The following is a 13,836-nucleotide window of genomic DNA, read 5'->3' as shown; positions in this document are numbered from 1 at the left end:
GCTTCTTGCAAAGGCCGAAGTCGGAGAGGACCACTCTGCCGAGGCCCTGGCCATCCGGGCCGGCGAGGAGAATGTTGCCCGGCTTCAGGTCGCGGTGCACTGTGGGAAGGAGCAGAGCGAGCTGACGGCCGGTGGGGACGTAGGGAGGGCAAGGTGGGCCGGGCCGCCGGGTACCTATGTGTAAGGAGTGCAGGTGGGCCAGGCCAGAGGTCAGCTGCTGCAGCACCATCCTGGGTTCCAAGCCCCAGCGGTCCGGGTCCGGATTCTCTACATACTGGGCAGCAGCGAGGGGCAGAGTTGTCAGCCTGCGGCCCAGGGCCTCCCAGCCTCCCCAGCTCCCCACTCACCTCTCGCAAGGAGGCCTGGCAGAGCTCCAGGGCGATGTAGTGGAACTGGGGGCCCCGCTCGGTGCAGAAGTAGCGGAGCACGTTGGGGTGCCGGTCAGACTCCTGCAGCAGCTGCACCTCCCTCCGAACCAGGCCGAAGCACTCCCGGAGGAGCCGCTTGACAGCCACTGCCCGCCCCTCAAACTGTCCCCTGGCAGAGGAAGGGGAAGGTGGAACAGATGCCCACGGGGCCTGGGAGAAGGCTCTCCAAAAGGCCTGCACTCACCGGAAAACGAAAGTGCCGCCTGCCCCGCGGCCCAGCACGTCCTTGGGGTTGAAGGAAATCTTCCCCACTAGGGTGAGCTGCTCGGCTAGGAGAGGGGAGGGTGGCATCTCAGGGAGCCTCTGCGGGCTGTCCACAGTCGCCCTCCTCTGCCCGCCTCTTCACTGCACCTGACGCAGGCCAGATCCACCCTGCCACCTGGACCTTTCCACAGACTCTCAAACGTCCACGCCCAGCCTGGGGCAGTGGCGAGAGCAAGGGCCCCAAGGCCGGTCCTGGGGCCGCGCTGGCTCTTTTTGAGCACTTAGGTAAGTGACTTAACACTGTCCTTTCATCTTCTCATCTGTAAAGCAAGGCCCCTGTTAACAGTGTCACATGGCATGAACATGAGCATTAATGGGGCCAGGTGTGGAGGCAAACGCCTGTAGTCCCGCTGCTTGGGAAGCTGGGAGAGGAGGATCATCAGTTCAAGGAACTTAATGAGAGAGACCCTGACTCAAAAAATACAAAATGTAGGCCAGGGATTTAGCTCAGTGGCACTGTGCCTGCTTCACAGTGCAAGATTCTGAGTTCAATCCCCAGTACTGCAAAAAAAAAAAAAAAAAAAAAAAACCACCACCACAACAAAACAAGATTGGGAAGTAGCTCAGTTTGCAGCCCCCAGCCCTTCGGTCCCCTGTCCCTCCCCCTCAAAGAATATATGGAAAGAGGAGGTAGGTAAGGTTTGCAATAATCTATTTGTTATCTTCCGTCCTGTCTTCCCTCTCTATTTCCTCTGTCATTATCCCAGTACCAGTTCTAACTAAATCTTTTTAATTGATGTAGAACTCGTGTCAAACAGGAGGGTGAATTTCAGCAGCAGAAAGGAGAAGAATGAGCACAGTCACAGGAAGACTGGCACAGAGAGATGGGGAAGCAGCGGGCACTGGCAGCTTCGGATTTGACCCTAAGGTGCAAGCAGCCCCTGGAGGCCTTGATTCCTGTAAGACGGGTGGGGTTGCTCAGGTGGGCAAAGCTCTTTGTTCTTCCCTTTGAGTAGCCTGTGGAGACCTGTCCCTCAGACCCAGGCCTGTGCCTGCTCAGCTCAGCTCCAGCCACATGTCTCTGGCACCCCGACAGCTGTGCAGTGCCGGGGCTCTGAGACTGTTCTACTTAGGAAGAGCAGCTAGCTTTGCTCCGTACAACCGCCTCTAGAAAAAGTGGAAAAGTAAATGAGAATTGGCATTAGGAACTCAGGGGGAAAGTACCTAGCCATGCCTCAGTGGTGCTCTGGATTATTTGCTTAAACACTCACTCAGCCAGGCGTGGTGGCACAGGCCTGTAATCCCAGCACTCGAGAGGCTGAGGATCACTGTGATTCGAGACCAACCTGGGCTACATAGTGAGTTCCAGTTCAGTGTCAACTACATATTGAGACCCTGTCTCAAAAAACAAAAAACAAAAAACAAAACAAAACAAAAAAAAATTCACTCTCACCTTGTGGAAGGTACAGGCAGGAACCTAAACAGGTAGATACTGGTGTCTTGGGAGTGCGTGGGTTCAGGCCTTGTGGTGGGCCCATCACAACACTGGAAGCTCAGCAGGGACAGAGCTACCTGAAAGCTTATTGGAATAAATCCTGCCTATCTGACTCCCAGTAAGGATCACCTTTCCAACCCCTTTGTATCACTTATTTGGTTCTGCTGGGTTTCCCTTCTGTGTGCCTGCCTTCCCTGCCCTCTATGCCCTGGGTGTGGGGTAAACACTAGCTAAGTAGCTGCTAGGTTAAATATTCAGCTGCACCCTCAACATTAGAGAGGCCAGCCTGATGGTCACGAAGGCTGGGGAAGTTCAGCCTGCACACACAGATGTTTGTCAGCCTTCCGCATCATGGTGACGGAGAGGCAGCAAGTGCAGGAGATAAGTTATAAAGCAATCGACAGTTGTCACGACAGAGGGAAATGGCGTGCAGTCAGAATCACTTTGGAAACCCCGAGTCCACAACACACTTTGCTGCAGCTCTTACGAAGGTGGAGAAATGCTTTGAGGCAGTCACGTTCTTTAAGCAGGAGCCAGCTAATCTGCACATGACCCTTGGAGCTGTCTCTTAGCAGCTTGGCGAGCCTGGCTGGAAGGGGAGGTGTCAGTACGTCTTTCCATCTTCATCTCCTCTTCCACAAGAGAGGCATCATGAGAGCCCACCTCACAGGACTGTTGTGAACATCATATGAGTTCACACGTGCACAGTGTCCAGATCAGTGTCTGGTACACAGTAAGCACTGGATAAATGCTTGATCTGGTTCAGGATCGCTTGTGTTCAGTTGCCATTAAATATCCAGTGCAGTCACCAGTCCGGAAAGATGCCCAACCAAGTGCATGTGGTTGAATTTGTGAAAGCTAAAGGAGAGGAGGATGTGGCTCACAGTACATTGCTCGAGTCACAGAAACGTCCCTGTGGAATGTTACTCCCCCTACCAGCCCAGGAGGACCAAGCATTCCATGACTGGAGGCGAATGCAGATGTCTGAGGGATATAATAGGATGCTCGGACGCTGATGTGAACTGGTTCTTAAGAGCTTTTTTGCCATTAGCCACATTCTGCCTCTCCCAGGGCTAAATCAAGACACTGGTGCTCTGGATTCCAGATGATGAGATGGACACATCCAGGCTTCACTATAACCCTGCCTGTCCCCCACACCTGCTTATCACACGTCCCTTCCATCGACTTAGGAGAAGTGCTGCTGTAGACTCTCCAGGGCTCAAAGTCACTGATCCATCAGATACTCACCAGGCCTGCACTGCGCCAAGGGGCCTTAGGAGGAGCAAGACAGGCACAGCCACTTCGGGAAACCACAGGACAGCTGCTTCCTGTTTCACCACAGTCCCTACCACTCCCAACTGCTCACCTACCTTTCCTCTCCACTGGTTCACTTCATCCACGTGGCCTCCCCTAGAGCAACCCTACGCCCACTTCCAGAACGTGTATCCCACTTCCTTCCACACCTAGTTGTCATTTGCGTCTCTTTCCGGCTTCCACTTCACTTCCTGTTTCCAAGTCTGCCCCCATGCTGTTTCCACAGACCTCCCCTTTGTGGTCTGTAACCCCCTGCCTCACACTTGTCTGTCTTCGCTCTACGTTTGGCCTAGAGTTGATGAAAATGCCAAAGTAAAGATTTACTGACATTTTAAACAACGAAAGTGAAGGAAATATAGTGGCTGTCTTTAAATGACAGAATACAGTATTATATAGAGATTTTTTTCTTCCCACTGAGTTTAATAAAAAGGCACCAGGCTCTGTCTGGGCCAATCTGTTTTATTTTCTCTTATCCCAAAACATTGACATCACCCATTCCCTATAGAGGATAAAGAATTTTTTGGGTATTTTATAAAATAAGGTGTCTTGGCTGAGCTAGAGCTGGGGTTCAAGGTCCTCTTTTTTCCTGCTTCCTAACCTGCATAGGGTGTGTGTGTGTGTGTGTGTGTGTGTGTCGTGGTAGGGATTGAATCCAGGGCTTTTGTGTGGATCCCTAGCCCCTTTTTACTTTGAAACAAGTTCTCACTGTCACTAAGTTGCCCAGGGTAGGCTCAAATTTGCAATCCTCCTACCTCAGCCTCCCAGGATGCTGAGATTATGGATGTGCACCATCATACCTGGCTTCTGGGGAATTATGACTTTTTTTTTTTGTACCAGGAATTGAACTCAGGGCCTTGCACTTGCCAGGCAGGCACTACACCACTGAGCTACATGCCCAGCCCTGCCAGAGAATTATTACTACCTACTGATTTAGACAGGAATTGAGGAGACTTCTGGAGAAGGAATTCCCATCCCATCTATGATTGGGGCCTAGAGAACTGGAAGGGTGGGAGCAACCAAAGGAAAATATAAGAAGGAACTAGATCTCTTGTTGACAAAAATCACCCTGGGACAAGATGGAGCCTGGCTTGTCTGTGGCAAAGCTAGCGGAGTCCTCTCCAGAGGCAAAAGGTCCAGAGCAGTGAGAGCTCGGGTGTCTTGGCAGTGAGCCAGTAAAATGACAAGGACTACAAGACCCTGGGGCCCAGGTCATACATCCCATCCCCAGGACCTGACCTTGGTTTGGGGGATGTGGTTCAGGGGTGCAATGTGAGCTCTGCACTTGCAAAGCTCTGGGTTTGACCCCACTGGAAAAAGCAAAGCAAAGCAAAAAATACCCCAAGGCAGGGAGCCATTTTCCTCTTAGCAGAGGGAGACACAGGTGAACAGGCTGCAGTACTGCAGCACCAAGCCAGGCGCCAGTGGACCCCGGCCCAGGTCCCCTGGCAGAAAGCAGGGGCGTGGTGTGAGGAAGTGGCAGGGCAGCAGCCAGGAAGCGCCAGCTCCTGTCCACAGGGAGACCAATAGCACCACCCAGCCAGAGCCCGGAGCAGAAGCCCAGACTCCCTGACCAAGGCTTGTGCACAGCTCCAGGAGCATCCCCCAGGTACCAGATGATGCTTGATAGGAAAGAGGAGAGACATTTAAAAAACTGTACCTAGGAAATATACTCATTGTAACTGAATATGATATTAGTATTATTATATTATTATTATTGGTACCAGGGATCAAACTTGGGACCTTGTGCTTCTGAGGCAGGCAGCAACACCACTAAGCTAAATCCCGGGCCCTATTCCCAATTCTTTCTATATCCAGAGTCCTTGAGAATGGCAATGATAAAACAATGAGAGAAGACACTTCTAGAGTGCTCAACTAGCCAAGCGTGGTAATGCACATCTGTAATTTCAGCACTCAGGAGGCTGAGGCAGGAGGATCGCTGTGAGTTTGAGGCCAGACTAAACTATACTGTGAGACCTTGTCTCAAAAAAAACCAAAAAAACAAAAAAACAAGTATTCCACTAAACAACACCATCAAAACACTGTCCTATCTCATTTAGGCTTAGCCACCCATGATAGTGGCTCCTAATACACTGACTTTAAAATTAAATGAAATCCATCCCTCCTTTCTCTCCAGTCCCTATTCGACCTTGTCTTGCTGACTCACCTTCAGGGTCACAGGATGGCAAGGCTTGTTCTGAGGGGCTCTGAAGCTTCTTCTGGCCCTGTGAGGCAGCCCCAGAGGCCTGGGCCTGAGCACCCTGTGAGACATCAGGAGGGCCTGTGGGTGCCCAGGAAATCTGCTGCTGCTTCTCCACCAGTTGGAGCTGCTGAGAAGGGAGAGCTTAAGAGAGCTTAGCCCCAGCCAGGGCTGCCCTGTGTCTGAGACAGCCTTGCACTGGAGTAAGGGTTTAAAAAGGACAGGGACAGGGGCTCAGGAGATTCTGGGAGGCAGGCAGTAGGCAGCTGGAGCAGACTCATGAGAGAGCTGCTGAGTGGTATCAGAGAGGAGAAGAAGAGCTCTCCAGGAAAACTCTAAGGTGGGCCTGAGGTCGGGGTGATGGGCTTACCTGCCTCATGAGGAAGAGAATCCAGCCACCCAGGAGGAGGGCACTAAGGACTGCTGCCAGAAGGTCTTGGTATCCCAGCCTGGGAGAAGAGACTGGAATTTTCTCTTCAGGATGCAGCTCAGGGTCCCAAGGCTCCTCCCTGCTCAGGCTCAGGGCCTGCAGACAAAGTAGCTCTCATTCTTGGTACTCCATCCCCCTGTGGAACCCCTAACCCTTTTTCATCGCTCAGGCTATATAGTCAGGCTTAGCAGAAGGGCCAGCAAAGTGGTCTGGGTATGGTGGGAGGGATGTCACTCTCCGTGGTGCTGAAACAACTTGGTTCCCTTAAAGTGGTTTGGTGAACCTAGCAGGGGATCAGCATCTCCTTGATTACCATTTTTTAAAAATACAATCACTGACCTATCTGGGTGTGGTAGTACATGCTCGTAATTCCAGCGCTCTGGTGGGCCGAGGCAGGAGAATTGTAAATTCAAGCCCTGGCCGGGAAACAGTGATTTAGCAAGACCCCCATCTCAAAAATGAAAACAAAAACAGAACAAAAAAGGGCTTGGAAAAAAAAAAAAAAAAGGGCTTGAAGCCAGGCATGGTGGCTCAGGCCTGTAATCCCAGCACTCAGGAGGTAGAGGTAGGAGGATTACCATGAGTTAGAGGCCAGCCTGAGCTACGTGATGAGTTCAGGGCTAGCCTGAACTTTTTAAAGTGAGACCCTGTTTCAAAAACAAAGGGGCTTGGGATATATCTCAGTGGGACAACCCAGGGATCAATCCCCAGTACCACAAAAAATAAATATAAAGAAAAGGCTGATATGTGGCTCATTGCAAAGGTCCTGGGTTCAATCCCCCATACTGCAAAATAAACAAATATTCATAGGGTGTTACTAAAAATATACATCTCTACCCGCAAAGACAAGAAACTTTTTCTCTCAGGTGAATCTCACACACAACTAGATTTGAGAATTGTTGCTCCTATTCAGCTTTTCCTTCTGACCTTGAACTACTTATTAATGCATCTTATCCAACCCTGTCCCAGGAGAACATGATTTTATAGTTTTTCTGTTTTCAGTTTCTCACTTGATGAATACAGTATTTTACAGGGTTTACGCTGAAGAAGAATAAAGAAAAAAACCTGTGAACTGTACATCTCTTAGAAGCCTCTAACACTTCTGGCAGTAACAACAACAAAATATTTGTCTTCTGGGAAACTACAATGGGGTCAACTGACTCTTTGTGAGATATTACTCCAGGAGCTTTAGGAAAAGGTCTGAGGGCTGCCTGCCTGTCTGGTGCCCACCCCCCAGATGCCCTGCCCTTCTAGTACAGACCCCCAAGAAGGGAACAAAAGCATGGATGATCTCTGAAGGCCTTGTCTTGGCAGTCTCACTCCCTGGGGAGGGGTGGACCCTCAGCATGGTGGTGTGCAGCACTGGGGGCGGCTCGTGATGCCCTGAGGAACAGGGATAGAAAAGAGTCAGAGGGCTGAAGACCTCAGTCTTCCACTCAAACTGAGCTCATAGCTCCTTCATCTCTGTCTATTCCAAAGTTCAGCCAGGAGACCTCACCAATGAGCAGCCACTGGCTGGGGAGGGCCACGCTGCCCGAGGGGTATCTGACCGCAGTGCTGGGTGAGCCCTCTCGCTCCCCTGAGACTTGCAGTGTCACCTCGTCTGTGGTGGGGCCATCCATGGGGGCCAGCGTCAGTCCACGAGGCTATGGCAGAAGACGAAGAGCTGTGGATGAAGGAGGCTCCTTTCCTCTTCCATCCCTCCTTCTAGTTCACTCAGAGACCATTTCTCACCACGAGGGCCACCCCTGAGTGGACCAAGGCTTTGGAGACATAGAAGCCAGCCTCGTCTTTCCCCACATACAGTGTCATCCTAATGGGGAAAAGAGCAAAGATAAGAGGATGAGAGCTGGGGATGGGTGGTTTTCAGTTCCCTCCATACTCATGTCCTTGTACCATCACATTTCAGGTTGACTCTGGGCTTGGTTATGTGACTTGCTTTAGCCTTATCAACACCAAATAACATGCAAGCAGACTCTTAAAATGTGCTTGGGAACTGGGACTTGCCGTGTGGTGTTGCTTTTTGGAACCTTGAGGCTACCATATGAGGAAGCACAGTCTTTCATAGGGATGAAGGACTACGCTACCATTCTATGCAACATACCATATGCCAGGGTCTGCCAACTACAGGATGGGCGAGACCATCGCGGATCACTGGTTCTATCAAGTCACCAACTGCCTCGTGAGATCGGAAGTGCACCCACAAGCCAACAGACTCTTAGAGTAAGAGTTTGCTGTTTTTAAGTTCTAAGTTTTGGGGTTGTTTGTTGTGCTGCAAAAGTAACTGGTATAAACTCTCTTGTCACAATTTCTGTGGTGAGCCCAGACTTCTTTTCAGATCTCAGCTTTCTTTCTTTTTTTTTGGTACTGGGGATCGAACTTGGGTCCTTGTGCTTGCGAGGCAGGCCACCAAACCACTGAGCTAAATCCCCAGCCCCAGATCTCAGCTTTCTAAATCTGCATTCACCACTTCTTCATCTTCCCCTGTCTTTTTCCCCTCTTCTAGTGCTCCTTACTTCTAAGGATGGCTGTGCTCATGTGCTTCTAGAAACTTCAGTGGGCCCTGGACTCCTTGCTCGCAACAACCAAACTCCCTCACCACCAAACTCTAAGTTTCCCTCTTAATATCTTTACCTTCTTCTTATTTCCATCTCTAGTTTTTCTACTCTAGTCCCAAGTATCACTTTTGCTTGAACTAAAGCAATGTTCTATAGGTGACCATTTCTTTTTCTTTTCTCTTTTATGGTACTGGGAATCGAACTCGGGTCCTTGCGCTCTCAAGGCAGGCAGCGGAACCACTGAGCTAAATCTCCAGCCTTAGGTGACCATTTCCATAGGTGCTACCCTTTCATCACTCTAAGATATTCTTCACATCTCAAACCCAATGAGTTGTCTGAAATGAAAATATGATCAAATCACCCTTTAAAAATTTCCAGCAGATTATCCTTAGATTTGGGAGAAAATGCCCCAAAGTTTTAAGCAATAATTTAAGATCTTTGATTCACTGACAGCCTCAGAAAGCTCCCTCCCTGGGCTCCAGCAAGGGACACTTACAGAAGCTGGGTGTCCAAAGCAGAGAAGTAAGTGGCTGTGTCCTGGGAGCCTGAGGCAGGCAGGCGGATGTGGCCCCAGCGGAGAGCGAGGAAATGCAAGGTGTCCCGAGCCAGCGTAAGATGGGGCAACTGGCGCAGGCCATCCTGGTGCCAGGTGTAGACACCTGTCACAGGCACGCCCAGGTCCTGTGTCCACAGAACCGCCCCACTTCCTGGGTCCACGGTCAGCAGCAGGCCCGTCCCGCACGATGCCAAATAGCTCACATCTGCCAGGAGAGACAGCTGGGGAGGCTCACAGAGTGCTCACAGGGTGAGCCTGGGGGCACCTTTGTAGGAGGTCATGTAGGTGTGTGGGGGTCAGGTGGGGCCACAGGAAAGTTCGTCAGAGGTCATGAGGTCACATGAAACATGAGGGGACCAGTCAGGGTCACCCACAGACACCTCAGCTGTGTGTGGGTCACAGGAGGCAGGGCAGTCAGCTATGGCCATGGGAAGGCGATGCTCCCCCAGGCAGGGTCACCGGAGCGGCCCGTGGGAGTAACTCGGCGTGGCCGGTTTGGGGCCCTGGAGGGTCATCTGTAAAGCATCTGGGTTACCCTAGTAGGGCCTCATGCAGAACGACAGAGTCAGGATTTGGGGGTTCTCTGCCAGGGGCACTTGCAACACAGCTGGGCAGCTGGGTAGGAGGGGCATAATGCCAGGCAGGTGGTCGGGGGTCAGTTTGGGAAGAAGTCCCTTAGGGTCAGCTGTGAGGGTCACTCTCCATGTAGGGGTCACTCAAGGGTGTGCGTGGGTTGCTTGGGGTCACAGGATGTGGGGAGTCCCCTAGGGCTACCTTGTTGGGGTCACTGAAGCAGGGAGGAGTTAGGATGAGCAGGCACTGCTCGGGGTACACGAGGGTGAGACTGGGGGCCGGGAGTCACTTGGAGTCATCGGTCAGGAATGTGTCATTTAGCGCATAGGGGTTATATGGCTCAGAAGGGGGACTTGGCGATGGGGGCCACTCGGGCCCCTGCATTTGGTATCTTGCTCCCCAGTGGGGTCAGAGGAAGATGGCACTCACATTTCCCCGGTGAGTGGTCTGCGGGGAGCGCTGAGTAGCGGCGGTATGTGGTGTTCTCGCGCAGGGCTGGGGTCTTCGGGTCGTGCATGGTGACCGTGTACTCTGGGACCCCAGAAGCAAGGTCACCAGAATGCTCACGTGGTGTTTTCCTCACCCCACCCAGAGACTGTGCATTTTATGGGGTGTCAGAGACCAGGCCGGTCTTGTTTACTGCAGTACACCCAGCTCTTCACTCAGTGCCCAGTAAAATGTTTGCTGAAGCCTGATAGACTGACTGTCCTGACTCGGTCTGGATAGCAACTGCCTGGTCTGGGCAGAGAAAAGAGCGGTGCTTAGCGGGAGGGGAGCTGTAGCCGGACTCACGTGTTCGACCAATGTAGAGGCGGGGGGCAGACAGACTGTCTGTGGTCAGCGTCATCTGAGTCTCCCCGGACTCAGGATCCACCACGAACCAGGCGTCCTGCTTCCGGCCTATGGAAATGGAGTTGGCCAGCTTCCAAGATGGCTTGGAGAGGGCGTGCGCCCTGCTGTTTCTGCTGCTCCTGCACCAGGCTGGCCAGTCCCAACCCAGGCCCCCGTCCCTGTTGGCTCACTAGGCTGCCGTTGGATGGGGCGATACTCACCTGTGTAGAAGACCCCATCCGAGCTGCGGCAGGGAGAGGTGTGAACGAGCTCTGGGATGGTAAATGGCAGTTTCTAAGGGAAAGGTCCAGAAAGGAGTAAGGGTAGAAATCTATACATGGCACTGGCTGTGTAAGGCTGACCTTTTCATTAGGCACTATTATTATTGTTTCTGTTTTCCAGGTGAGGAAACTACAGCTCGGAGAGACTGAGTACATTGGCTTATGTCACATTGCCAGCAAGTGGCAGAGCCAAGTTTTGAACCCAGGTACACAGGCTTTAGAACCAGCATACCTAACCAATGAGCTACACAGCCTCTCCGCGAACTGCAGAAAATCCCACACTCAATGCCAGCGTGCCACACAGTCCACTCGATCCCTGCCTGATGGGCTCCTTTCTCCCTCTCTCTCTTTCTCTCTCTCTCTCTCTCTCTCTCTCTCTCTCTCTCTCTCACACACACACACACACATCCACACAGATTTCAAAACTGTCAATGTTCACAAAAGACTCAGAGGTTCAGGAGCTGTCCCAGGGTAAAGGGGCCTTTGATCCAGTGCTGGCTATGAGTAGGGAACTGCCCTGCACCCTTCTGTGCCCTGGAGTCAGATTTGTCTGGATTATGTAAGTGGGTGCCCTGACTCCTGGCTTCCCGTCAGGTTTGGGGCACAGGTGAGATCAGGGGATGGAAGCCCCATTGCCAGCCAAGCACCCAGCAGCTTTCAGAATCAGAGCTGTTCCCTGTGACCAGTGGCTAACCGCAGGTGCATAAGCAACCAACCAAGGTCTGTAGAAGAGTTGCCCTGCTGAGCCCAGCCTGAACTGTCCTCCCACCAGATTTTGGGTTGTTAGGCTTTTAACTCTTTTGGGGGCAATTCATTATTTAGCAAAAGCTAACCAATATGTAGATGTCCCTTTAAATTGCCCAGAATTCTGGAGAAGCCTCTTGATACCCCATGTCCTACAGTCTTCTCTGCAGACACAGCCAGCCCCTCATTTTCGTACAAAGCTCAGAGCTCTGACTTATATCCTCCCCAAGACACCCACATTCGGACCACACTGCCCTCCACCCCTCAGCCTCCTGCAGAGGGAGGCCCAGTCCGCATCCATCCCCAGACACCTTAGGAAACACACCATTAACCCCTGTTGTTTCTGGGCCCCCAAGGTGTATAGGCTGCCATCAGCTGGGTCTGACAGAAAGGCTGTTCTGTGGAGCAGAGAGGAAAAGAGAAGGTTGGGTGCATGCTCCTGGCTTCATGAAGGCTTCCATTCCCTCCGACTTCTCCCCTATCCAGAGCCCATCCTTGTGCAAGATACCTTGGGGCTTCAAGATGCTCCCCCAAATCACACTGAGACCCAATTCTCTTCTCTTACTTCCACCATGACCCCCTCCCCCAAACCTCCAGACAAGCATGGCTCCCATCTCCCAGCTTCCCCTTCCTGGAGGACACCAGGTTCACTTACTCGGTGACGTACATTGGTCCTTGGATAGTGGGATCTGCAGGGACATGAGCATGAAGCATGAGTCCCCTCTGGGCTCTCGGAAGAGCAAGGCTCACAAGCCACTGAGTTCTTGCTGCGTGCCAGACACCAAGCCCAGCATTTAACCAGAACACGCAGGTAGTAAGTGGCTCATGGAGCCTACTGCCCATCTCCTTATTATCCATGTCAAAATTATCCCCTGCTCAAACTACGGCCCAAGTGGAGAGAAATGGCCACCTCTTCTCACCATCCTTTAGGGTCCACTTCAAGTCCCCGGTCTGCTTGCTCAGAGCATGGAGACTTCCATCCAGGGTGGACACCAGCAGGAGGCTCTCAGGCCTGAAAGTTTGGACCTGTGCTGGGGAAATGTCAACTTTCTGGGCAATTTCCAGCCCGAGCCACCCCTCCCTCCCACCCAAGCAGGGCTGGCTGTGACGCCTCTTTTTCACAAGAGGACAGAGAAGGAAAAGACAGATAATTGGAGAAGCAGTTGGCTCCCCATCACCCCTGATCTTATGGGGTGCAGTGGGAGCCAGGGCTCTTCCCACTTCCTTCCTTCACCCCTCAATTCCTTTTTTTTTCCTCCCAGAGGTTTTTACAAAAGGACTTCACTGACCTTCCACCCTCCCTGTGATTTTGGAACTAGGACGACCAACACTCAGGAAGATTAGAGAATTGGCCTATAACCGCTCTGACTATAAATGGTACAACTGGGTCTTGAGCTACCATCTCTCAGCTCCAGCCTGTCTTACTCCTTTGCCACACAGCCTGACTCTTTGGGGATAATCTTCTCTGCCTCCCCAAACTGGCCCAGCTGCTTTTGGTGCCAGCTCAAGCAGGTCCCCTGAACCACAGCTGGAGGTGGCCGTGGGAGGTGGGTCTGAGCTCCCCTACATCCGGCTCCTGCTGGGCCACCTCACCTGCGTAGCCCCTCCTTAAGCAAACAGGGTGAGGCTGGACTCCCAGCGGGAACCCTAACATCCGGGAGGCCTGGCCGCACCCCACAAAGGCCACATCTGGCTTTAGGACCCTCAGGTTTGAGGCCAAGCCAGTGGTGCTTGGTGGAGAGTGAGGGAATTTCCCTACAGCCCCTCTCTTCTCTGAACTTCACTTTTGCCATCTGTAAACCGGAAGGAGGGAGGATGTTCTAGAAATGAGGCTACAGACCAAGCGGGATCTTGGCTATGACTGGATTTTGTTTGAGCAACACAGTGTTTAAAAAATTTTTTGTTAATCTGCTTCCAATTTTCTTAAAAGGTGTCACTTTTTAAGAATCCAGATATTTTTCCTTCTTTCTTTTTGGTACCAGGAATCGAACTCAGGACCTTGCGCTTGCCAGGCAGGAACGGCGCCCCTGAGCTAAATCCCCGGTCCCCAGATTTTCCAATTGTCCCCCTTTCTAATTTCTCTGGAAACCCCAGATCTGGTCTCACCGGGCTTTCATTACTGCTTGGTGATCCCAGCAGGGTCAAAGCGGGGAAGGTCGGTGGCGGGACCTAACTCTGGCTCCGTCCGACTGTATAGGAGGCCGATTTTGCAGCCGCCGCCCCTC

At 52.1% G+C, this 13,836-nt stretch overlaps 1 protein-coding gene across 1 annotated transcript in view; it reads right to left on the bottom strand.

The window, feature by feature from the left end:
- Positions 1 to 13,836, bottom strand: part of Ern2 (endoplasmic reticulum to nucleus signaling 2) — an 18,592-nt gene that overhangs the window by 2,781 nt on the left and 1,975 nt on the right. The window contains 16 exon segments of the mRNA XM_010623552.1: positions 1 to 99; positions 175 to 274; positions 348 to 537; positions 613 to 697; positions 5,606 to 5,768; positions 6,009 to 6,164; positions 7,330 to 7,451; positions 7,567 to 7,714; positions 7,803 to 7,881; positions 9,123 to 9,387; positions 10,185 to 10,286; positions 10,548 to 10,655; positions 10,808 to 10,880; positions 11,937 to 12,009; positions 12,267 to 12,300; positions 12,532 to 12,724. Of these exon segments, the coding sequence (XP_010621854.1) occupies positions 1 to 99; positions 175 to 274; positions 348 to 537; positions 613 to 697; positions 5,606 to 5,768; positions 6,009 to 6,164; positions 7,330 to 7,451; positions 7,567 to 7,714; positions 7,803 to 7,881; positions 9,123 to 9,387; positions 10,185 to 10,286; positions 10,548 to 10,655; positions 10,808 to 10,880; positions 11,937 to 12,009; positions 12,267 to 12,300; positions 12,532 to 12,724 (1,990 nt within the window).

The sequence above is a fragment of the Fukomys damarensis genome, unplaced genomic scaffold (assembly GCF_012274545.1).
Source record: "Fukomys damarensis isolate Sample0158 unplaced genomic scaffold, DMR_v1.0_HiC HiC_scaffold_34, whole genome shotgun sequence".
NCBI lineage: Eukaryota > Metazoa > Chordata > Mammalia > Rodentia > Bathyergidae > Fukomys > Fukomys damarensis.
The sequence above is the reverse complement of the archived record's forward strand: the minus strand, read 5'-3'. Positions and strand labels throughout refer to the sequence as shown.